Source organism: Pterocles gutturalis, unplaced genomic scaffold (assembly GCF_000699245.1).
Source record: "Pterocles gutturalis isolate BGI_N339 unplaced genomic scaffold, ASM69924v1 scaffold32330, whole genome shotgun sequence".
Classification (NCBI taxonomy): Eukaryota; Metazoa; Chordata; class Aves; order Pterocliformes; family Pteroclidae; genus Pterocles; species Pterocles gutturalis.
In genome coordinates this window covers 9,496-36,065 of record NW_010144375.1, presented here as the reverse complement: position 1 = coordinate 36,065, position 26,570 = coordinate 9,496, and the positions used below count along the sequence as shown (strand labels likewise).

The 26,570-nt window shown below is 36.1% G+C and overlaps 1 protein-coding gene across 1 annotated transcript in view; it reads right to left on the bottom strand.

Annotated features, from left to right (window-relative positions):
* Positions 1–4,024: 4,024 nt before the first annotated feature.
* DCP1A (decapping mRNA 1A) overlaps positions 4,025–26,570 on the bottom strand; it is a gene marked incomplete at its 5' end in the record, with an annotated part of 31,337 nt that continues 8,791 nt past the window's right edge. Inside the window, 7 exons of the mRNA XM_010085087.1 lie at positions 4,025–4,105; positions 5,245–5,463; positions 7,488–7,553; positions 10,083–10,841; positions 14,689–14,808; positions 18,847–18,985; positions 24,849–24,915. Of these exons, the coding sequence (XP_010083389.1) occupies positions 4,025–4,105; positions 5,245–5,463; positions 7,488–7,553; positions 10,083–10,841; positions 14,689–14,808; positions 18,847–18,985; positions 24,849–24,915 (1,451 nt within the window). The remainder of the gene's footprint in view (positions 4,106–5,244; positions 5,464–7,487; positions 7,554–10,082; positions 10,842–14,688; positions 14,809–18,846; positions 18,986–24,848; positions 24,916–26,570) is intronic.

Sequence of the window (26,570 nt, the reverse complement as noted above, 5' to 3'; positions counted from 1 at the left end):
TCTTTCTTTCTTCTAGAAAGAAGAGGAAACATTGGAAGATTTAGGAGGTGCTGAAACATTTGTTTTAGAGTTTTATTACAAAAATATATTTGCAAACATACAAAATTTTGGATGAAAAATGCTCATTCTTAAACATTTATGCAATAACTTAATAACTGCAAACATACATAGGTGCTATAAAATCCATACCATACCAAAAACGTTAATGATGCATTATCTATATTTATTGACTTACAATTATTCTCATTCCCCGTTTCCAGAAATCTTTCCTGAAGCCCTACTTCCCCATGGTCTTCATATTGAAAGAACATGCAAATGGATACAACTGGTGCATCCAGAAAAGTGATAACACTCAGAAATTAGTAAAAGTACATAAGATTCATTTAAAAAAAAAAATAATTAACCAGATGCCCATACACTGAATAGATAAAAATAAATACACCACCAAATCAGAGATACTGCAATTTTTCCAACTTGAAGTGAAAGGAAGATATTGCATCTTAACATTTTTGTAATGTTGCCGGACAAAATTGAGGTGATATATATTGCACACATTCCTCCTGTTAAGATATGCTGTACAAAGCAACCCAAATACCTGGCAAAAAGGTGGCTGATTTATTTAGAATACTTTTAAAAACAAGAAGTCCCAAATTAAAAGTTTTTTTTTCAAAAATATTTCAGAAATTAAATCAGTGACTACACACCGTATAATGGGTTTCAGAAGTGTACCAAAATGAAGCAATTAGAAATGCAAGCAAAAATGAGCTACAATCATCAGTGTTTAAATATTATATTGAGTATTTATACACAGAATTAAACCTTTTATACAAAACCAAGATGAATCACTTAATTTTTTTTTAACTTTATTCAATCATTCTGCAAATCTTGTTTAATTTGGAAAGATATACTGCTTCTAAGTTAATAGCTGTTAGGCACCTTTCATATAAACTTTGCATTATTAAATAACAGCTGATAAAGTCTAACTAGAAAACTGAGAATTTTTATTTTCCTGAACTATTCAGCAGCTATAGGTTTTAAAACCGTCTTTGATTAGGTTTGAGGTTTGGTTTTGTTTTATTTTGCCTTTTTTTTTTTTAAAGTGACAACACTAGCCACAAAACACATGCTTAGACAGTACAATTAATTTGGAGAGTGTAGTCTAAACTAATAATCTTTTAATTCTTGGTACAAATAGGTAAAATCCCATTAAGCCAGTAGTTAAAAAAAAAAAAATCACTTGAAAATGGTCACAATAAATTTCCTGTGATGACCCATGGTAACTTGCTACACACTAGGTATCCCTACATGTGGCTAACAGTAATCAAGCACTTTGACAAGCTGGTAATTTTATGTTTATACAAAAAGTTAAAATAATCCACAAAAAAAAAATTGTTAAATAACACAAACCACATTTAAAAAAATAAATTCAAATTTTACACTGTAGTTGAGCTTGTGTTTTACAATGCAAGTTTTCATTTAACAGGTTTACCTGTTAAACTCACTACCCTGGCACTTGTCATAAATCACAGACTGTTACTCTGCGGTGTATTGGATGACACCTAGGCTGGTTCCAGTGTCTGTAGAGAGGTCAGAACAAACGTGCAGGTGTTCAGGACAAACAGGTTTGCTTGCTGTAAAATATGCCTGCCTAGTAACTATGATTTCAACTCTGTTTCTCTTCCAATTAATTTTGAAGGTTGGGTGGGGAGAAGTAAATCAATAATGTTGCTACTAAGACACTACAAAAACAAAGTAAAGATCTGCCAACTGCTTATGGGAGTCCCTGGACAGCTGGAAACAAGTTAAAGATACTCAAAGTCAAACTCTTGTAACAGCATTGCTACTCTAAACAGTAGTACTTTTGTCAACTGTGTATGACTGAAGAACTCAAAACACAACTTCTTCCTATTATTTCTATAGATCTTTGGATATGACTGTATTTAGCAAACAGTACAAATATGCACTATCAGCTTCCAGTAGGTCTATTCTTAGAAACATTTATCAAATCTTTTTTTGAAGAAATCAGAAGCTGTCCATAAGAAGTGAGAAGTTACGGACTTCATCTTTACTAAATCCAGATAAAAAGCAACTCTATTTGGTTTAGGCTATCCATTTTTGTTCAGAGGAACTGCTAATTCGTTTGTCCCCTTTAGTAAAAGTTTTTCTAAAAAACTCAACAGAACAAATTAGTTTAGACTTTAGATCCAAGTCTCGCTGTTTATGCACATACACAGTTTTATTACTCTAGAATTTATGTAGGAAGCTCCTATCTTCCCTTAATAAGGCTGAGCTTATATTGCTGAATCCAAATGCTACCATTAAAGCCAATTTATTTCTTGATGAATGTGCATGACATTAGCATCTTTCCCTGAATCTTGCACATTTTTCTAACAAAATACTATATATTTTAACCGGAAACACTGAACTCAAAGGCTAAGAAGAGCTTTTCAGAAGGCAGGTAGTGCTAAAGAAAAGACATTTTCCACTAAAAAGCTATGAAAAAAACCTAAAATTGATCAAATACATAAAAATCTAAATATCTGTTCTATCTATCTAAAACATACCAATTTGTGAACAAGACACAATTAAAGCTCAACGACTAGTTTCCAATGAAATGGCCATGCACCTCGACTATGTCAACATTAACTACTCCTTATGATACATATACATACATATGAGTTGTAAGGAGCCAAATTTATTTTTTTTTCATATTTCAATAGTGCTTGAGGGAAAAGAAACCAGCTGTGCATCATAACTCACTACAGATTATCTTTTTACTCAGTAAACCAGAACTTTTCTACTGGAAAAACATCCTTTAAAACTACTATTGCTAGAAAAAGTTGGGACTTGAAGACTTACTAATTACCTTTGCATGCCTTTAAGAAATAAATACAAACTGTGGGTAAACCAATAAAGCAGCATAAGAAACTATAATTAGAAATTTTCTGATTTCAAATGGGAAATTATTCAGTTAAATTCCTACATTAGTGAATTACTAAATCACATATAAGAAGCAGTAACTTTTCAAAGATAAACTTCAGACTATGAGTGTGCACTAACAATGTGGGTAGAGCGCAACAGAAAAGCATGCATTTGTTCCCCATCTGCACAGTTTTCAACACTGCAGTACTAATGCAACTGAGGAATGAAAAACAACCATGACATGGTCCATCCTTAAGTTAAAAGGCAAAAAGTACTTAAATTATATGAAACACTGATGGACAGGAAGAGGGTCTTCCAGTGGTGGTCTCCTAACTATAAATTTAAAACAAGAGAACTTCAACACGCAACAGAACTACTCTGTTGCTTAAAAAAAACCCAAAAGATACAATCACTGAGGATTTTGCATATTTCAAATTTTGCCTTTTTAGAGCAAATGGCCTTACTCACTTGGATACTTGTTTAATGTCAGTGATGCAGAAACAAATAAGATTAATGGAATATTTAAAAGATTAATTTATGTGCATTAGTGAGAGATGGTCAATGTATTGCGCAAATTGCATTTTTAAACCTTTTGTTAAAGATTTAGCTCCAAAGGCCTGGCTTCCAGATCTGTTCCTTCCCCACACCTGCCAATTTAATCACAAGGCATTTTGCTCTCCTTTTCCTTAGTCCTTCAAATGGGAACTAGGTTCCCCCAACTGAATTTTGTTTGGGTGTGGTATAGTGTCCTGTACTATGTATTTGCTGGTTTAAGTAGTACTGAGTCTGTAATTCTTGAACAGTGAATACAGCTAGGAATGAAAGCCAGAGCAAACAGTTGCACATTCACTTAATGCTAATGAGAGCTCAAATGCAACTTAAGTCCCCTTCCAAATAAAAACAAAGGTTTGCTGGTGATGATCACAGTGAAAACCTAGATCACTTCTGAGATACTTTCATAAGTATTTAAAGAATAGTCTTTCCTAACAGGTTCAAATTCAGGACGTTGAAAACTAAATATTCTTTTACAAAAATATTAAGTTTTATAGATGAGGCATAATTGTTTCTGAAATGGATATATTTTAAGCAGATTTAGCTTCAATTATAGCTTATTGTTGTCTGTATTCTTGGTTAGGACTTGCAAGTAGACTTCATGAATAGTGCTGAGAAAACTGGAATCATTCTGCAGGGAAAAAAAAAACACATTAGAAACATTAGTAAAAAGATGCAAAAAATGTTTAATTTAATGCCATTTAAGTTGTGCATAAGGATTCCTTATAGTGCTAGCTATCTGAGTTAAGAAAAGGGAACTAGCTGCGTACTTGTACAAAAGGCAATGCTTTTTGGACAACATGCAGACTTTGAACCATGAAGCTGGTAAGACAACTGAAGAGATCACTAAGCATGCTGGATGCTCAAACCAACAAACAAAACAGGGGTCACTACGTCAGCCTTGGGCACATAATTTCACTGTCCTCCGCAGCCCAAACCTTAGCCTTAGACACAGAGAATTCCATCCTGTCTAACAGGCTCCCAAATAAAGTCTGCATGAGGCCAGCCTGAAATGGATTGCAGTGTGCTTTACACGAATTCTTATGTCAAAAAGGTTTATGCAAAAAGGAACAACAGATAATCAGGCAACCTAGCTAATGAAGGGATCTGGTAGTAGCCCTTTTTGGTCCTAGCAACTTGACTGCTGGGAAGATATTGTTTGTTCTTTTTAAGACTTGCATTTTGGGTGTAAGCTCTACTAACATCAACATGGAAGGGCAAGAGAATCCTGGGTTAACAAATAATGGTTTGTCATTCATGGCAACTTCACCATGACATTGGAGGTCAAAATTTTCTCAACGCATGGCTATTCCCAACATCACATATTTAATTCAACTGAACTTTTTAGGCCCTAGAAATTTCAAAGACACATACTTCAGTTCAAGATCAGAACAGTTCTAGGAAACTGGAAAGAGGAAAGCTTTCCTTGGGAGAGCAGGAACACTTACAAAGACAACAAAACCAAGCCCTCCCATCCCCATACCAGGGCTTCTACTAGTGCAACTTTTTCCTCACTTGTCTACAAGTTCATATGGATGTGAAAGGACATAGGCAATGTACAGCTCTGTCCTTCTAAGTCCTCCATCTCACAACCAAAAGGAGTAAGCTGTGCCATGCTACATGTACAGAGAGGAGTAATCTTCCAGCACAAGGGAACAACTTTTGTAACGTTTCAGGGCAAAAGGAGTTATAGGGGTACAGAATTTCTCAGTACTGGCTACTGTACTTGGAACCCCATCCCTCAGGAATTGAGCTCTGTAAAGACAGGACCTTTATTAGATGTATCAGTGCTTCTTGAAGCTGAGACCTACTGAGAACAGTAGGAGGTATAGTCTGAATTTCTGTTGTTCCAAGTGTTAAAGGTGAAGAAGAACTGGCTTTATTCTCCACTTCAGTAGCTTTTGTAGCCGATTGCTGAAAAACACTAGGAGATAAGAGGATTGAAGGTGTTACTGTAGTTGTGGCTGTAACAAACTGTGGAGGTGCAACCTGTAAAAGAACAGAAAATTGGTAAGCACTGTGTCCAGTAAGAATGAACTCTGTTATAAAGGCTGGAGAGATAAGCATTAAAAAAAAATTGTAGTACAAGTATATTATCCAGTCAGATATTACAGAATAGCTGCGGTTAATAAAGAAATATCTACCTATGAAGATTAGTATCAATAGTAATTCTCCTTTTAAAAGCTGAAGAAGGTTACAGGCTTCAATATTCTTGCATGCAGACTCCTTCTTACTCATGTGGTTGCTACCTTCCAGAATTTTTGAAACATAACACATAGAATAAAAGATGAGCTTTCCACCTAGGTAATCAAAGGAGCCTGTAGTTGTTTTGCAGATTATAATTTTCCTTAGGAGTTTACAGAAAGGCTAGCCCTGCTTCCCACGCCCCTGCTTCTATGGTCTCCAACAAATACAATTTGAAGTACAGACATTTAAAATGACTGATGAACTATAATTAAAGCATTGGAGTACACAGAAATATTCTCATTCGAAGTACATTTTCCTTTGTGGGGAGGGGAGACAGGAATATTTTGAGGACTATCTTCCCACCTCATTCTTCCACAGGTCTCTGTCCATTTCATTACAGAAATTCACACAATGCCTTTATCACTTTTCCTTTTAAACATGAATTGCAAATGTACAGGAATATTATATTTGCATAAAGTGGATGTGCATAAACATCAGCTTTGAGCACATCTGACATCTCCTAGTAACTGCAATTATTATTCAGTATGATAATCTACATCTTCCTCAGGCTTGCAGAATGACCAACATGGTAAAAAAAGAGAAAGAAAATAAACAAGCCAATCTCACTCAAAATAAAGCAAGACTAAGTGTGATATGTAAAGATGTTAGATACATCAGCAGAAAGAGCTCCCCTTGGATATTCAAAAATCTTAAGGAAAAAAAACTGCCAAGCCATCTGAAGTTAATACGTATCAAATAACATAAACAACAGAACTAGCAAATTGATTTTGTTATTGTTAAAACTGTGAAGACTTACAGCGTGGGATTTCAGCCGCAGACAACATGTTTAAACCAACAGATCCAGTTTACCATACAACATGCACACGTTTCTTAAAATTCCAAAATCCATGTAAAATGCCTTTATTTAGATAATTATTTACTGTGTCATGAACAGACGGCATAGCTTGCCTTATAGCAGGCCAGTAGCTAAAGCAGCATTTTACTTTAAGCAGAACCATTTTTACTGCCTTCACAATCAGTTATGGGCATGCTACTAAAACTGCTTTTATGTAGTACAAGTTGGACAAGAATGAAGCAATTTAACAGATTTGAAAAAGAAGGGGTTGGACAAAGGAAAAGTAGAATTAGATTATGGATGGTATCCTGAAAAGAATATATAACAAAAAGGTAATTAAAAACAATTCTTGAAGACTTGACTATTATCAGTTATTTTTTGAACTGCAACCTGAAACTTTATATTGACATTTTGAACTGTTATTCAAAGGCAGTTCTAGTAATGTTAAATCTGTATTTAGATCACTAAAACTTGTTATTAGAAAGTTTTGCACTAACAGATGCTTTTTGTTATTTTCTTCCTCTATCTTCCATTTTTTTACTGGTATTTTTTTGAAAAAAATACAAGGTATCTCAGGAAAACTGAAAGAGACAGCAAGGCAAGGATTGCATTTTATGCCGCTGGGGTGCTTAAGGTTGGGCTAAAGGCTAATAGACCCTACTGCAATATTTTAGCATCAGTACTGCTTGCTTACAAAATAGAAAAACCAGTTCAAGTGGTGCAAACTCAATGCAAAATTGCAAATCCAAAAATGTGTTCTCATTTCTGCATTAGCACCAATAAGACACACTGTACAACAAAGTGTACTTATTCATAGCAGCCTACAGGAACTCTCCCTTGCTTCATAGCAGCACTTTAAATACAGTCAGCGGGCAACGACTACCTGAGATACCAACTGCTTACTACTGTTTTACACACCCCCCATTTTTTTCTTAAAAACAACAACTATTAGAAGTATTTATTCACTTACTTGACTTGCTTTAGACAAAGTCTTTGTCTGTGAAAATACTTCTGATTCCTTGTTTTGTTGTACAGTCTAAATTAAAAAGAGAGCATAATTCACAAGTTAGCATTCACATCTCAGTTTCCAGTGGTGGTTCTGTTTTTATGAAAGCACAAAAATGCAAACTTCAACAGATTTTTAGATGTAATTTGATCAATTCTGTAAACTGATATAATCAATGGGAAGTTGGAAAGAAGAAAGATTTGGATTTAGGTTTTATGCTTTCAATAGTACAGCAAACCTATAAAGCTATCATAACAGAACACTTCTGAAGAAAGACTACTATAGTTTAAAAAAAAAATCTAAACATTAAAAAACTGGGAACAAAACAAATCCTACAAAGTCAAGAGTTCATTACCTTGTAATCAGTTTGGTAAATTGCCAGGAAGGTTAAATTCAGTATTTTTTCCTAGGAATTTTATCTAATCACCTCCACAAAAATTAAATGCTGTTTTCTGCTAAAATTTCAGAAGTATATCTTTATAAACAGCATTCAGATATTTCTTTGGTCAGATTTCAAGACTATAACATAATAAAATTAAAGTATTATAAGATATTAGAAAACACAATAAAATGCATGTAGATAAGGTACTTTAGTAAATTCCTGTGAGATTCTTTGAAAGTCTTGTTATAGCCATTTGGAATACCTCTCAGCAACACAGAACAGGAAAAAAACCTTTGCAACAGACAGTACTTTGCTTACTTGAATTGCAATGAAAAACATTCAGGGAATTGATAGTCCTTAAACAAAAATTAGCTTTATGAAGTGGTAACAAGCACAGGATGAGTTCTTAAAGTGTAATTACATGAGAGTCAAGTCTTTTGCTAGTTTGAGAGTATATCGGGACTATGGAGAATTTTGTCTACACACAGCGGACATGGTGGAAGGAAAAAAGGGGTTTAAGACTGGCAAATGAAGAACTAATTCCCAAGGCTATCAAGCAGACGTTGAATAACTGCAGTCAAGGGCAGGTATGGATAAACCCAGACAGCTTTTCCACATGCTCAAAGATGTCTCAATCTTCAGTCAAAACTGTACGAAGGCTCAGTAGTACATAAAAGAAAAATATTGCTCAGAATGTGCAGCTCTTCAATATTAGATCAAGACAGCTGTTCTATGCTGTACTTGGACCTCCTCCTCCCTCTACAAAACAAATCAGTCCAAACATCTCAAAAAGGTGATTGCTAGTAAAATAATCCTAGCAAACAGCAGTCACAGCCTTCTTGAAAATTTTCAAGAACAGCAGCAGATTAGAAATAAGGTAATTAGAAAGACAGCACAATGAAAACATGCCCATTTCTTACACGTTAAGACAGGGATAATGCTTCTGAGGACAAAAAAAGCAACACTTGAAAAATACAGGGCATTCTGAAATAACACTTAGGACAAGTTACAGGCTGAAAAGTTGAGCTTTTGATTAGATCTCTGTTATGAGTAACTCATCACCATATTTACAGGAAAGAGCATCAACTGACCCAGATAGGGCTACCAAAGATCTTGTTAAAACCCCGTGGCAAGCACTGGATAATAATAAACATTAGGAAATTCAGGCTGACGTAGCTGTTAGTAGTTTTATTTGGTGTTTTTTATTCTTGCATTATTGCTGTATCGGAGATGCGTCTCAAACACTTAATCTGCATGAATGTAAATAAAATAAAACAATAATGCAACAAGACAAACAGAAGTATTTGGATAATGTCAGAAGTGGGCACTACAGAAAATTCCTCCCTTTGGAGAAAAAAGAAATTCAATAACCCAAACTCATTAATGTCTTTACTACTGAGGTAGCCAATTATACAGCAGAGCAACACTAATTGATAGAAAAATAATTTATAACACAAAGCCACATGCATTAACCTTACAGACTACCAGTGACATTTTCACCTAGTCTCTCAAAATAAATTTACTGCTTTGACCTATATCAAGGCATAGACAATTGATTCTCCTCCAAGAAACAAAAAGTTTAAGAGGTCCTTTGTAAGCGATATTAGGATAAAACAAACCAAGGCAGTCAATTAGACAAAATAAATCAGTTTACTATCCATTTTACTAAATAACTAGTAATATCTCAATGTAGCCCAGAGGTATCCCCAGCAGAAAGGGGTCAAAATTGAGGGAATACAAAACGTCTAAAGCAAAATAACCAGAAACAGGAAATTGTTAATTTTGTACCTTCAAAGAAGGTACAGGCTGGACTGCCACAGCATCAACTCTCCTAACACCAATCAGTCTGTAACCTTCTGTCCCTTCTCAGACCATCAGTTCTTAGCAGCATTTTTCTGACACAAGTACAGATGAATTCTTTAGGACTTACTCATTCCCTAACAGCACCAGCTTGAAAACAATCCTCCTCTACAAACAGGTTTGTCACTGATAGAAAATGCTAATGACATGAAACTAATGGATTTAAGTTAGCAATTCAATCAATATCACACAGTGGAAGTTAATTATTTTTAAAATGCTAATACATAACAGCACATTTTCCAAGGGAAAATGCATTTAGTCTAAGAACACTCTAAAGCTTCATGGATATATAAAAAAACCCAACAAACCCAGAATACCTGAAGGGGAGAGATGATCTTGCTGTTCAAGGCTGATGGCTTACTGTGAGACTCTTTGAAGCTTTCTGGTGTTGCAAGTTGGCCAACCGAGGCAGAGATGTTCGGTGTTAAGGAAGTCTTAGCGAGAGACTGCTGTTGCATTTGGTCATGCTGTGGGGTCAACCTGAGCTTCTGGAGAAGATCAACACTTGTATGGGATGTATTTGAGACAGTTCCTGTATTTGCTGATGTCAAGGGTGCTATAAGCTGGCTCTGGCCAGCCATTAGATTTTGTGGAGCATGGTTCACTTCAGATGGTGGCTGATTCACTAGTGGGGATATCTGCTTGGCAGCCTGCTGCATAACTTGCATTATACTGTTGTTTTGTTTTAGGCCAGGAAGCATCTGAGCAGGGGCAGCTTCTGTTGTCAAGGCTGAATTAAGAACAGGGCTTAAACAAACTGAATAGCTTGAAATATTTTTTACATCAGGCTGGGAAGTTGGAGGTATTAACACAGGTGTTAAACATTCCTGTTGATTCAAAGGATTGGCACTGGTTTTAACACTTGGACTTTCAGATTTCCCTAGCGATTGTTGTATTACTGTTGACTGGTCAAAGGAAAAAGGCAAGAGCAAACTGTGCTGCTCTCTGGCAGAGGTGTCAGTCTGCAACTTTTCCACTCTCTCAGGATTGGGATATGGAGCTGCGGGCTGTTCCTTTGGTACAGAGGTTCCAAACAGTTCCTCCAAAGTCAGATGCTTCTGCCTTGACTGAAATGGCTAGAAAGAAGGGAAAAGGAGGTTTTTAGTTTAGAAATACACATACCGCTGTGCATCTCACACAGTCTATTACATTTTCAAGAACACTATAAAGGACAACTAGGTCAAATGCATTTAAAAGAGTCTGGGTATCAAGTGTGCCCTATTTACAGGAATTTTGAAATACATTTCATTTACAAGGAGCATCCTGTCTATATAAGTTTTTTCTCTACAGCATTCTATGGACAAACTGTGTGCTAGCAGTAAAGAAAGGGGAATGCCATGGGTTCTGTCATTAAGATGACACCTGCCATCCAGAATCACAGAATGCTAGAGATTGGAAGGGACCTCGAAAGATCATCTAGTCCAATCCCCCTGCCGGAGCAGGAACACCTAGATCAGCTCACACAGGAACGCATCCAGTCCTAACTACACAAGGCATGTCGGAGGAAGGCGTGGGGGTGTGGAACAGACACGTTGAACAAACTACATACAGAATTTATAGCGGTGTTAATAATTAAATCTAAAAAGATGGGAAAGGAATAGAGAAACCTGAAGGTACATTATCAATTTAGCAATAGATGCCTAGACAGTTCTTCTCACCGTTTTCATTACCAATGCAGTAGATGCTACAACATGCAAAAGAATCTGTATAAACCTAAACATATGTATGTACATCTCCTTGAAAACTGTGTATATATACACACAGTTACATCTACCAGTCCTTTAGTCTCTCCCGAAAATATACATCTAGCCTACAGCGCTGATGTTAGAAAAATTTGATTTTAAGGGCATCATGTTCTTAATATTTTTGCTGGAAGTGTTTTAAAATGTGTTTCACTAAAAAGAAAAGAAACAGCTATTAAAACAATCTCAATATTTTCCTTTTTTTTTTTGTTTTTAGGTTGCACAGGACCAGAAGTTATGTAAAACAGCTGGACTGAGATACAGCATTCTGTTCAGAAGACTGAATGGCCTGCAGCACAACTCCACTGTATTCTGATGGTATGTCTAAACAAAGATGCTGTTTTACAATGACAACTACTGTACCATGACATTGCTATGCTAGCTCTAATTTAATAGCACAGATAACAGCAGTGAAGGTGTGGTAGTACAGGTACCATGCAAGTAGCCTAAAAAAACCCCCTTGAGCTTGAAATCATATTGAGTTCTGCCCAGGTTACTAATCTCTACTGCTGTTGTTGTAATTAATTTTTAGCTAGCTTAATGTCAGGCACGCTTTAATTTTGCGGATGAGACATTCTATAGTTTATAAACCTTGTTAAATTATGTTAGGAATTCTTCCTAGAAAGTTGTTCTTAATTTTCTCAACTGATCTACTGTTCTGGAGACCTGTCCTTCAACTGTAAAGATTCTGTTAAGAGAAAAATCACTATTCTACCTCATTTCAAACTCACCTTTTCATTTCAGTATGATAAATTCACTAGCTTTTTATTAATACACTTTTATTAAGACAATATTCAAGTAATAAACAGAAATCTCTACCATGTGCTGATCCAAGTCAAACTAGCGCCTTATGTGGACACAGTCTCAAACATGAAATTATGTCCAGCCTGAAGTATAAAACACATCTTTTGCCTGTCCCATTTTTGACTGAGGTATATTTTGAGCATATCATCAACTCAGTGTGTTATGAAGACCCTTGTCAGCAGAAGCTGCAAAAAGGCAACACAATCACTTTACCTGATAAGAGCAGAGTGCTGGCTTAGAGGGTTTCTCCAGAGATAATTTCAGATGTATTGAAACATGAATTAGTCAGAGTTGGCACTATAAAGTTTGAATGTTCTGGTTCAGTTTTGCTGATCGCTGGCACAAAAGCATTTCATGATACAACTGATTTTCATTTTGAATTGCCAAGCCAAATAAACCTTGAACTTCAGAATATCACAGAGGAGACATTTATTTTTATTCCCAGATCTGTGATATCTTTAGCATGAAGTTAGTCAATCAACATACAAGTGTGACATTTTGGAAGGGGTTTAGGAATTTCACCGTACTTATCATATTTACACTATTTTTTTATTTTACTGGTCACCTGCTTCAATTAGATGAAAAATGTATTTTTAGAGTTGAAATGTTTTTCCAGTAGTCTTCCAGTTAATGTTTTTAATAATGTAGACAAGAACAAATACATTTGTGATATACTGGAACCCAGTAATTCAGCAAAGCTATTTAACTATCACTGATATTACACAATTATTTTTTTCAGTATCTCTGCAGCTATTATTTTAAATAGCTCAACACAATTAAAAATAAGCTATTTCACTTGTTCTATGAATCCACTGTTTCCCTTTAATTACTTCAGAGAAATTTGTTTGAATCTTATCTTTCTAATTTTTCCTTTACTAGTTATTTGATTTCTGTTCTGGAATTCCATGCACTGTCAGGTGGGGCACTTCAGCTGATTGGGTACAGTCTACATGAAGGGACCCAAAAGAAAATATCTTCTTTTAATACAAAGCCTCAGGCAACCCTGCTGCCAGGGCTGAAGACCAGGCACGCAGCAAGCAGAGCTGGCTGCCAGGGGCCACTCTGTCACTTGTGCTGTGCTGCTGAGGGGGGAGAGGAGGCTGTGACAGGCAATAATCCCAGCAAACTCCCCACCCCTCATGTTAATTCATTAACTGGTACTACCCCAATCCCTTAAAAAAGATTCTTTTTTTAACCTGTACTGGAAATTATTTACATCTACTACAAAGTATTTTGTTTACAACTACTAAGTGCAAGGTTGCACATATTTTCATAGGGCATTTCATTTTTTAGACGTGGTTTATTGCATCAGAAACACAATAGTAAACTACGGCAAGGACGGGAGGCATGCCCTGCAGTTTACCTCTGTGGGTATTTTCTGAGGAAAAATCACTATGGATCTTTCCATGCCCACTGGGTGGCACTGTAAGCAGGCCCAAGTTACTTGGATGATACAGGGAATTTAGTAATTTATCTCTATAAAGTCTTGTATGAAGCTACAGCTTCCTTGTGCAGAAATGCTCACTAGGAGATGGAGCCAAATACTGAACTCCTGCTACCTATTTCCAGTCACTCCAGTGATGGTACCAAGTATTTTGTAACAAGCTTCCCAAGGTTCAAAGACAACATTTACATGAAGCAGAGGTTATTGTCACCAGCATTTTTACTGTGGCTTAAACTTTAATTATTGGAGTAACACCAAGCTTTAGAATTTGTAGATATCTCAATTTGATTTAACATGTTGTATCTAACACTTGACTAAAATATATCTCAACACTAGTACTACCACAATTTGAGCAACATCCCTCCCCAACAACACAGATATTTTCCACAATACTTTCCCTTCCTGCAGAGGAAGGAATATACTGTCAAAAATTTCTCAACACAGAAAAAACCCCTCCAAACAACAGCTCCCCCCTGTCCCCAGCAAACTAATAAAAACCCTGAAGCAAACCAACACAAAACCACGTATGCTTTTCCCCACAATCTAAGTGTGAAGGAACAAGCCAAGCTGACTCATGTCATTACCAGTCATAACAAGCAGAGGTTCAATGCAAGCTATGGAAGTGCGGGAGAAGATAGGTAAATGCATTTTCAGTTGTGCTAAAGAGAATTTGGTGCTGCCATGACTGAAGCACTTTCCATTTCTTGTCTAGCAATTCACTGTTGACTTAACAGGATTAAAGCTATAGCTTTAAAGGCAGCACAGGTAAACCTTAAGTGTCTCAAACATGAGAAAATAGGGCTTGAGTTAATGTCCATCTTATCAGAAGAAAATATTTTGGTACCAAAACAAAGTACTAAATGGAAAAAAACCCAAAAAAACAAACAAAACAAAACAAAACCCAACCCTTATTTAGGCTGGGATGAAACATACTTGCTCTTGTACTTGCAGTGAAGTTTTTTGTTCTGAAGGTTCTGTGCTTTCTGGCTTTGGAGGATTTGCATTTTGTTGCACTCCAGAAGTTGATTTAATACTTAAATCATTGATCTGATTCTGAAAAAAAAAGAAAGAACACAAAAACATGAGTTTTAACTCTACATTTATCCACTACTACAATCCTGTTTACATGGCACTGACTGAAATGTAGACAATGTATAGGTTTTTGTAAGACACTGTGGAATTTACAAATTTTAGGAAATAAAAATCATACCAAGACACCCACCATCTGGTATGTACTCAAAGCTTTTACTCTATTTTTGTTTTAAATATGACAACTGGCTTCACACTTTTTCACTGAGAATGAAAATAAATTAAAAATTTAAAAAGGCAGGTTTTTCACATCCTTTATCTGCATTAGTTGCTAATGAAGAAGGTTTCTATACTTCATTAAATCAAGGACCCAAACTAGAAATAACTTAGAAAAAAAAATCCTGTCAGAAATCATTCTAAGTAGCTGGCAAGAGAGCTTGTCACTGACTTATTTCCACCAGATTTAATTAACCACATCCATGTATTTTCAGAAGGCATTCATTTGGTTTTCTGTGAACAAGGCAGAAAACAGACAAGAGAGTTACATTAGAACAGACAGGGTGTTTACAGATTGAGTTGACTTTTGTCTTTAATAAATATATACAGAAACAAAAAAACTGTATTACAGTTTAAATCACCAGTGAAAAAAACCGAACTGCAGAACAGTCTGGCTTTCAATAGGTAAAGTACACCTTATGCATATGCTGTAACTGCATATTAGCACCATACATGATGAATGCTCTGGTCACTTACCCACAGCAGCAAAATATGGGTTAAAGTTTTTAGCAACAAGTTAAAAAACAATTTGAGAGTCAAGACTCTTTCTGCCTGAAATGCTGGATGCCTTGTGGTTACAAAAAATCAGACAAAGCATAGTTTTTTTTCACTAGAGGATAATCTGCAGTATGTTTCCATGCTCATACTGAAACACACACACAAACCACCACACTATAAAAAGCATCCATTCACTTCATTAAAAAAAACCAAAACAACAACTCAGAATTCATTCATTTTCACATATGGACTTGATGTAGTGAGTACCTGAAGGATTAAGCTGATTTGGGATCCTAGATTAAATCACTCAGACCTTCATAAATCTCTTTTTCACTCTCTCTGCCCCCTTCTCATGCTGACACTGTGCCAATTTCATGTGGGCTGCACACAAGGATTACTGCATGATCCATCTGGAATGTACCAGGCAGATAAGTACTTTCTGCTCCTAAATACAAATTCATGCATAATTACTGAGTGCCATAAAATAATATTTTAAAAAATTAAGACAGGAAAGGTGTCTCAAAAAGCCATCTTCAAAACAAGTTGGTCACCTAATCCTGTTAACATTGGCTACAAGGAGTTCCAAAATTAATGAGGCAGAGGTTTGTTGCTAAAGCTGAGGTGGCCAACAGAACATTCTCCAAAGAAGGTTGCTTGAAACATGACCAACATTGCTCAGTTCTGTTTATCTGGCAACTTCTACATGACTACAATCATAGCAGGCTATGGGATTATATTCAACAGATTTAGTTTACATTTCACATACACAAAAAGGAAATTAAATAACTATTCTAGTTTCACTAGCATTCTAAAACTGTCAAGAAAAACAAACACAAGTAGTCAAGACACAAAAATTCCACTTATATAGTAGCTCCATTGTAGTCCATGCCCTGTGTATTTCCCTGTTGTATTACAGACATCACAGACATCGACTGTCCACCACTAAATTTGCATTATCAGTATTTTACTTGTCTACAGGGCTTCATCTATGAAGCTTAGGAACTTTGTTTCTAGCAAAAGCTTTTCAGTACTCTTACATGAAAAAGATCTGAAAATTAGGAGAGAAGCTGGAATATACATTCTGAGTAATTTTTAAGAGCCATCTGTTGGAAATGTGTTTTATCCAACACTGCAAGGGCAAAGACGAAGAAAGGCCTCATCACACCCTAGGAGGGCACTAGCAAACAGTGAATTCTTGTGGTGTGTATTTTCTTTTCCTGTTTTGTTGTGGTTTTTTTTTTTCCTCCCCCCAAAACCTTCAATTTCTTCAAATCTCTCTCAAAACAACAATGAAAGATGAGTCATTCAGGTTTTGATGCTTCCTTCTGTGCTCTCACAAAAGCTGCCAATTCCACAATGGTGGCCTTCATACAAAGACAACTTCTCCCCAAACAGCATGGATGCTCAGAGAATCAGAAGCTTTTTTTTTTCAGACTGTATTTAAAGCATTCAAAAAACACATTACTGTTTTTCAGAAACTAGTATCTAGCCTAGGTCAAATATATTGTATGGTTTGTCACATTCACCTGCCCTCAATCTATGTCAGAAAGTGACACGTTGGCTCATACAAGCCTTAATCCACATGTTCATTCTTCTCTCCTCATTCCACATGGTACTGTAACATTCTAGAACCCTACAAAGACACAAATCCCAAGTACTCAAAGGAACTCTGCTGTGACCTGTTAGACAAGCAACTTCTGGAAGGAATCAAGCACTCTACTAATATGCTAACTCTTCTCCCACTACCAGTACAGCAACCAAAACCATACCACAGCTCTGCAATGTTATACTCGTACATTACTTTACTTGTACTATACTTGGGGAGAGGCATGTTCAGAATCTTTGTTTCCTTTTTTGGAGTTCCCACATATTACCCTTATATTCGTCCTGCATGTATGAATTTGCTCCTCAGGACTATATAAAGTAATTCTTTCCTAAGAGAACTAATACTCTCCTTCATTAAAAGATAGCAGACTCACCCTTCTGAAATCAATTAATTTATTAAAAGGATAGACACACACTAGACAGGACAGTAGTAGTAAACCAGGGACCAGAACGGTAGGGGAACAGTTATACTACAGCTATAAAAAATATGCTTCGTAGAGCCTACAAATGTACTGAATGATTGAACTGCTAATATCTAATACCAGAAGACTTCTTTTGAGACTAAGAAGAGACAGACACTGTTGGGTACAATTTTTATTTGCTACTCCCAGAGAAAGTTTACTCACAGCAGTAGAAATTGTTGTAAAATGCATCTATCAAGATACATCTAAAGCTGGATCACACAATCAGAATACAACCTGTCTTGCCTGAAATCAGAAACTGTTCCCTAGTATAGTGTACTTGAGAGAGTGAACAAGACATCAGTCTGAAAACAAGGCTACTGAAACAATGGTACAGAATGCCTGTTCTTTAAACAAAACACAGCCCATGTGTTAAAAACTAGTTTGTAAATAGGCTTTCTTAAAAATTAAAAATAATGAAAAAGTAGGCAAAGAGTTGCCCACTAAGGTGATAATTACAGAAATAAAACTTACAAATTCATGCAAATCCCACACAGTTTTAAAATATGACTTTTCCCCATATTACCCCTTCTCTCCAAGTCATTGTACATCTGGGCACACACATGGGATAGTTCACAAAGTTTCTGGGCTTCTGTTATATCATTCAACACGTCAAAGCATTTTATTGTGCAGCTCAATGTGCTCTTGATTACAAGATGAATCATAGCTGATCTCCTCCACTGACTTTAAGTACAGAGGAAAAAACTGAAAAACCAAGTGTCAGCCACTAGAAGGAATATTTACAATAATGGAACTTCAAGATCACAACCACACATGTTCAGTGGTACATTCTTCTACAGTGTTACATATATGCCTATTTGTTCACATTTCCTTTGACAACAATCTCAGAAAATAAGACAGCAGATGAGTACTGAGATTAAGCAGCCCAGGCACCTATTTTAGAAAAATATTTTGTTATGTCTGCATCTCCAGGTACCTGTTCTTAAAATTGTATTTCCAACCCCTAGAAGGTAGCAATTCAAACATAAGAATATACAGGTCCATTAAATTACGGATTAGGTGCGCTACTTTGCGGTCTTGGGTTAGAGTGTATTGCACAGGGCAATTTAGTATATTAGAATTATTATTCTCTATCATCTCTCTCTCAGAAATCACAGGACATGCTATTTCAGTGGACTCCGTATGATATCTTACGCCCCTTATTCAGAAATAGAAGTAGTGTTTTCATGTGTTCATTAAAAAAACCCAGACATTTCCTTACTCGTTCATATTCATCCTTGGCTTTACTAAGCATTTCCAGGATGTCAATGGGCCTGTTTTCATTGCAGCCATTGGTTCTGCTGGGACTTTTTCTGTCCTGGGAAACTTGCTGCGATCTCAGAGCTTCTTGTTCTACTACTCTGCAACAGGAAAGGAGAAACAGGATTTTAGAATTTTATCTGGAGTTAACATCTTGCAAAAAGCAGTAAAGTGTACTCCCAGCATATTAACACATTTTGTTCTGCCTGAATAAAACCCTAACACGTAGCTCAAAGTTACACAAGTTTTCATTTGCTACAAGGCTTATACAAGTCAAACTGTCAAATGGTCTGTCTCTCACAAAGTTTGCCTACAGTAAACACTACTTCTGTCATATTTAGACATTTCTACAATAAAATATGTGGACATTCAAACATGTGATATACAAAGAGCACATGTATTACACCATAGATAGAAAAACACATTTTTTACTCTTCACTTGCGAACATGTATTTTTTCCATATTTAGCCAAATCAAGCCCTGCTATTCAATGATATCAATTACAAAACAGTTCTAAATTACGATGAGGCCTACCATTATACAACAAAACAAAGGCACTGGGAAAGAAGAGAGCTGGCTCGCACCACATGTCTCTGGACTCAGTCTGCAAGGTGGCTTAGAGAAAGTTACCCCTTACTCCCCACTAAAGGCTTTGGAAAGAAGTGCAAACCATTTTCTTCTCTAGCTGGCCTGTAGTCACTCCAATTGCCTGCAGATCTACAACACCTCTTCCTCTGGCCTTTGGTGCCTGTGGTTCATTCACCACTTCTACTCCACCCCTTCCTGCCTCAAGTATCAAAACCCTTCACCAGTTTCAGAGACAGTGAGGATACGCAAGATGATGATGTGTACCTGGTATGTTTCATTAATAAAAGTAAAGGCAGCATCTACTTCTACTCCTAATCCATACTCGGTTCACAAGATATACACGGCTGTGCAATGCGCGAAAGCTTATGCTCTTGAAATAAACACACACCAGCCTGTAATCCCTTCTTTTTTAAGCCTGCATTAATCAAATATGTTAAGAAAAAACAAGCACTGTAAACAGGGCAGAGCTCTGGAGCCGGCACATCACTTGAGAACTCTCATGCTGTGGAACGGATGGCTGATGGGGGAGCCAAGAGGTGCCATCATAACAATCACAGGAAGCGTCAATCATTCCAGCCTCCAGTTTCTTTGGGTCAGTTAGGATTCAGGACAAACTCTAAATATCTAATTACAGTCTATAAAATCTATATGCACCTCTATTCTGCCATTTCTGAGAAAAAAAAAAAAATAGTTCAAGTCTCGGAAGTTTCTTCCCAGTTTTCTAGCAACCAAGCCTCTTCACTACAGTTTACCTGTGTTTATTTGAAGAAGGGTTAGATTTGGCTTTTAACAATTCAATATTGCTTTCAAAACGACACTGAAAATTTTTAATCATCCAAGCTGCTTATTTAAGCAGCTTCTCATTATTAGTACAGCTTTCTCTGTAGGTGTTTATCTGCAAACGTAACTCAGAATAGGGAGGCCGATCTACCTTGTGTCTGACAATTTCTAAGAACTGCAGCATGCACTCGTTTGGATGGAGCAGCTCAATACTGTACATATGTTTCTATGGTGACACCCTGAGAGAACATTTTGTTCTAGCATCCCACGTGGTCATACAGTCCTGACTTAGGACCTGTCTAAACTCAACTCTCAGACTAGGGATGAGAAAGGGTAAGGTAAAAGAACCAGAATATCTTGCTGAGATTGTAAGAATCAGCATAATTTTATTAGAAAAAACAAATACTTCAATTAAATGGAAAATTCTGGACACCTGAAGTCATGTACATGCTGCCTGATAGGTGAAGCAAAGTCTTCAGTCTTGAGACCCTTCTTCTACTCCTAACTAACTGGTCTAGAAGGTGACAACAAAACATCTTCCCATTAAAACAGTATTAGTTGGTCTCATAGCAAAACATCTTCAAGGACTACATCCATTTCACAGAAATGTTCACAAAGATTTCTGAAAAACAGTTTGTAATATTTTTCTATTGTCCATTATGAAATGTTTGTTACCTTTAAAAAAAAAAAAGTAAAAACTTTAAAGAATAACAAATTACCTTTTAATATAGATAATTGTCTAATAGCTCTTCATCTTATCTCTTGTGGTGGTTACACTTAGATGGTGGTGATGGGGTAAATGTGAAACAGTATACCCTCAAAACTCTCCAAGGCATTCTCTCATTCCTAGCTTGCTGCTTGTATCTCAGAAGTGATTTTGTGTCTCACTGTTGTAAAAGGGTAAAACAAGCCTATAAACTAACCTAAAATTAAAAAACCCTACAAATTTACATGTCTGAATGCAATAACTACATAAAGATTTGAAAAACCCTAGTTTCTGTCCTACTTCTAGAAAGCTCATCCCTCATAAACAATCATCTTGACTTGACCTAAATTAGTTCGTTCTTAAGTTAGCAGTTTGATGACTCCCATAATTTTTTCTCGTTTTGGAAAATTCTAGAATTCTTTTTAAAAAACAAAATAGTTCTGTAAATCAAATACCTTTGCTGGGGAAAAAAGTCAACTAATGCAAATCTGTATACTGAGCATGCTCCATATGCAGTCCAGAATTAAATCTTTAAGCAAGGCCTGCTTTTTCTTTCCATTATATCAGACAGTGGAAGAGGCACACATTCCTTCAGGGACACAGTAGCTGCTGTGACAGTTTAAGAACATCTGCAGTTATAGCATTGAAAATATACCTGGGACAACCTCACAGAATGGGGGGGCCGCAGGAGGCGGGAGAGAGAGAATGTGAGAAGTGAAGTCTGCGATCACAAAGCCTACAAACACTAATTTACTTTTCTTTTGAAAGATAAGCCACCAAAATATAAATGGATGGCCTGCAATCTTGTTAACTCAGTCTGGCACAATAAGGTCAAATCAAACAGCAGGAAAGAGAATGCAAATCTCCTTGAAACCTTTTATGGTTATGTTTTTGAAGCTCTGAGGTACTATAAAGGCAGTACTCATTCCTATCAGTGATAAAAAAACCACCCACCTAAACAAAAGCATGCAAATCCAAATTTTCATCCAAGACAAAAAAAAAAGTGAAATAAAATTAATACTCTTGGAAGACAATGTAAATATTTATTTCAAAATATACTGAACTAAGCCCGAGGGAATCTGCTACCATGGGCTGAAAAGCAGCTTTCCTTCTCTTGAGATTCAATTTTTATTTTTTTAAATTTCCTTAAATACATCTTTCATCCTAGGATGAAATAATTCCTGCAGTTTCAGCCTCCTTTGTATAGAAAAGCCCAGAGAAGTATCAGCATTTTTACCTTTCTTCTCACTGCCTTCTACTTATTTTGGGGTAGAGGAAGCTTGATGTTTGTGGAAACAGATGTCAGCAAAATAGTATCAATCCACTTTTCATCAAGTTTGTAACAGCCTCAGAAGTGCAGCTTTTCCATCTGTAAAGTGCAGCTAGAACGCTGCCATTTCATTTTCCTTAATAGGAATCTTTAGATACTCAGAAGCTATAAGCATGCGATACTAAATAAAATGTGATTTCATTCTGCAGTGCTTTTTCAACAAATAGAAGTAAATATACTTACACTAAATATCTTTCTCAGTATAGAAATGGCTTCTGCCAACATTTTTGTTACCCTCAAACCAATACACTATTTTAAAGGAAAAAAAGAACTAGAAGTATTCAGACATTCCATAATATAATAATAAAGAAAGACTTTATGAAAAATGCACTCAGATAATGAAAGACCTGTTACTATCAGCACTTAGGCTAGCAAAGATCACTTATACCTTTTTTGACCAAGTTAATGGCAGCCAAGACTAAAAATCATACTGAAGTGAGGTCCTAGCCAGCTCAGCAAAATTTAACTGTCTGTATTCTGTCAATATCCAATCAATAAATCTCTTCATGTACACATTTGATTTATCTAAATTCACTTCTGTACGTTTGAAGTGACAAAGCTGATACACGTTCCCCAAAGTCTGCTTGATGCATTAACTCTAATTTCAGTTTCACTGATACTTTTAAAAGTCCACAATCCCAACACCTATCACAAAAAATTCCAACATTTAAAAAATACATTTCAGCTTTTTGACCTTTCAAAATAATTTGTAATCTCGAACTTTCTAGGGTGCTGAGATGCTACAATCACAAGAGTGCACGAGTATCTACAGCATAAACGGGTGAAGCAATTATGCCAATTTTGTCACTTTTGCCTCTGTTTTAATAAAGCTGCAGGGACCCGAGAAAAGGAAGGCTACAGTAATTTACAAAGCAGATGACAATAAAGCTTAGATTATTCCCAGACTGACTTTAAATGAACCTGCTGGTTTAACAATTACTTCCAGAATCCAGCAAAAAAGGTAGACGTGCTTTATGGACTGTTGTGCCATGGCTAGACTGGTCTGTTACCTGACTACACCTTTAAAGATTCTTGAATTATCTGTAGCCCATGATTTGTGCTACAGTGACTAGACTAGTTTAATACCAAATGAACTCAAGTTTGACACTTAGATCTACAGTGTAGCTGTGTATGACACAGTAAGAACATGGCAGAGTTGGAAGGGTTCAGCTCGCTCTCCTACTTCAAACATTAATCACGGTTTTAAATTAAAAGGTGTATTAAAAAAAAAAGAAAGCCATGCCTTTCTGATTCTCTGTTTATAAAGGGGAGAGGCAACAGGCATTTTGTTATATGTTTTGGTAACAATTTCTGACAGTCAGTTTCACACAATTGTTTTCCATTAAACCTTATAATTGATTATTTTATTTGGACAAGCCAAATAACAGCAAGAAGAAACACAGCTGGGAAGAAAAACCCAAGTAGGAAATGGGAACTCTATAGGACTAGCAGGATGAGGGGAAAAAAGAAAAAAAAAAACCAACAATTTAGAGAGAGATCTTGACACCAAAGTCTATTATTTGTGTGGTCTTATATCATTGTGTGAGGAAAAGCCAAAATAACCTAAAGCAAAAATCCCAGACCAAGAAATTAGACTTCACCTTAAAATATCTACACTATGACTAGCTTCCACATCATTAATTTTGCCAGTCTTTAAGATGCCCTGACTTGCAAGACATGACACAGTGATTAAGGCAGGCAATAGAAAAGAAAGTTCAGGTAACAGAGTGTGACAGTGAAGAAAAGCAAAGCAGAAAACAAGTGATTGAGTAGATATCCTGTACAGTACATTTGCATTTTGCAATTTTGCATTTTTATAGTGTAATTACCCTGTCACACAATTCAAGTTCCTTCCTTTCTTAAAGACATTGAAGATTTGCTTAAGTTAATTCTCATCCTTTTCTATTAGTAAAAAGTCTTGTCTAAGTCTGCAAGGCACTTCACCTGAAGGAACAGGAAGGTGCAAGAATACCCTGCAATCACAATACATTTTAAAGACTTTATGCCACACTGCCAGGTCAACCAGTTCCAACCTTCTTTGACTTCTGCTGTTCACTCAGACTTCTGTGCTCCAGTCTGAAGCCCTCTTCAGCTGTGGCAGCGCAACCATCTACAGCACAGACACACTAAGCACGTTCCTACAGTGACAGCAGCTTAAACTAATAAAACCATGTTATTGCAAACACAGTCTCAAGGTTTCTTTAAATTGACATCACTTCAGAAATTCTCCTGCTGCATGACACCTCTAGGAGCTCTGGGAACCACAAATAAAAAGAGCAAGTGACATGGCAGCTTTATAAACCAATCTTATATCTAAAGAGGGGGAAAAACTTTTACCACTCAACTCTAAGCTGTAATGCTGTAGGGTGTTTTTTTTTAAACCAAACCAAAAAAACAACCCACACCCACAACACTTTGATTACTAAAAAAAATTGGTACCAGGAAGAATGTTGTATTTTTCAATTTAAGGATAGTGAGGAAAAAAACAAACACGTTTAATAAGTTCTATTTTTTTCTGTATTGTATAAAAGAATCAGAAAAATAACACCACTGTACTTACTTAGTCATGAGCTTTGCTATTCGATGACAGTCATTCTTGTCGTAAAACCAGATACTGTAAATTGACACTTGAAAAGAAGAAAAAAAATGCAAGTGTAAGACAGAGGTTTTAAAAAAACAGAAGGCAAATCAACAGGGGAAAAAAAGCAAAAACCAGCAGTCCATTAGATCTGCAACATATGAATTACCATCAATTTCCACTCAAATATCCAGTGTGTGACCAAGTACCATTTATAAAGTAATCGGAACAAATACAATGTCAGTCAGATTAAATGCAAGAACTACAAAATGTTGATGCTGTTTGTGAATAAAGTGTCAGGAAAACAAAGTTTTAACTATCAGATGCCTTCTCACTACAGTTGCAACCTGCTGTTTTGAAGTACTGGTTTTACCACTTAAACTAGCATAAAGAATATCCATATTTTCTTGAACACTCATTTTTAAGTTTGTCAATTTTGTAAGCTCAACAAAAATATTCAAGTTTGAATTCCAGTATGACAGCTGAGTCAGGGGCTCCCTGGAAGGTTCCCCCTCCAAATTCTTTTCACAAGAAAAGAAACTGCATAGGAAGGAAGGAGTACCAAAGCTCTAAGCATACTGGCACATTCATGGAGCAGCTTAAAACTAGACTCGTATTGAACCCCCATTCTGGCTTTCAGAGTAAGTAAAATTCCACTGAAAGGCGGCAGAGTTAGACCCTGATCACTACCAAGCTGAACAATATTTCATCAGAGGGAGAAGCAGCTCTGTCAGTAGTGCCATGTATGATTTCTTCATCAGCAATTGCACTTCAGAGGCCATTTTTAGCCACACACATATTCATCTCCTCACTGTCCCCACAGTTGTGCCAATAAAAGTCTGCAGAACTCTTTTCACAATTGTATTTAATCCAACCCACAAAGCAGGTTATTTTAAGTCTTGGTTCACCTATGAAGTTTGTCAATAGATAGTGTACAAGTACATCAAAGGCAATTGACACTTCATGTAAGTTGCCATTAAAATATTCTCATTTCTGAAAAGAGACTTTTAGCCTTTTAAAACTCATCTTTTTATACTGCAGTTCACACCAATGTTTTTATGAAGTTCAAATCACTAATTGATTATAAAAATATGACTTAAAGTGAAGGAAAGGAATGTTTAAAAAAAAATACACAGCCTTTTCTAGCCAGATGTAGATTTTTAGTTCAAAGTAAAATCCTTTTTCCCCCCCACCTCATCCTTTCTTTTTTTTCTTCCTAAAAACACTCAAAAGTCTCAACTGAAGCCAACTCAAAATTATTTCACACCATGGCAAAGAGGACAATTATGTATTAAACATTTTTTCTAGACCTTCCAGTTATCCTAGGCTTACTATGTTGGATCAAAACACTCAAAGTCATGCCCACACCTCATATTAACAATATCCTAAGACAAACTGTAGTTACACTTTACTACTTTTTTTATTTTGTTAAATAACAAGCTGTAACTTCTAAAGAAATATCGTTAAGTAACAGACAACAAAGCTCTTCAAATCATAAATCAATACAGCACAATTTAAGCAACTTTCTTCTTACGAAAGACATACGCCAATAAAAAAAGCAGTTCATAAATGTAGCCAATGCCTATGAAATATTAATATTTACAGTTTAATATAACTGGATTGTCTACCGCATAGAAACCTGAAAATGTTTCCAGTTTGAGCTACTTCTTTAGTAGTGTAGCATATTCTAACACTGAAGAAAAG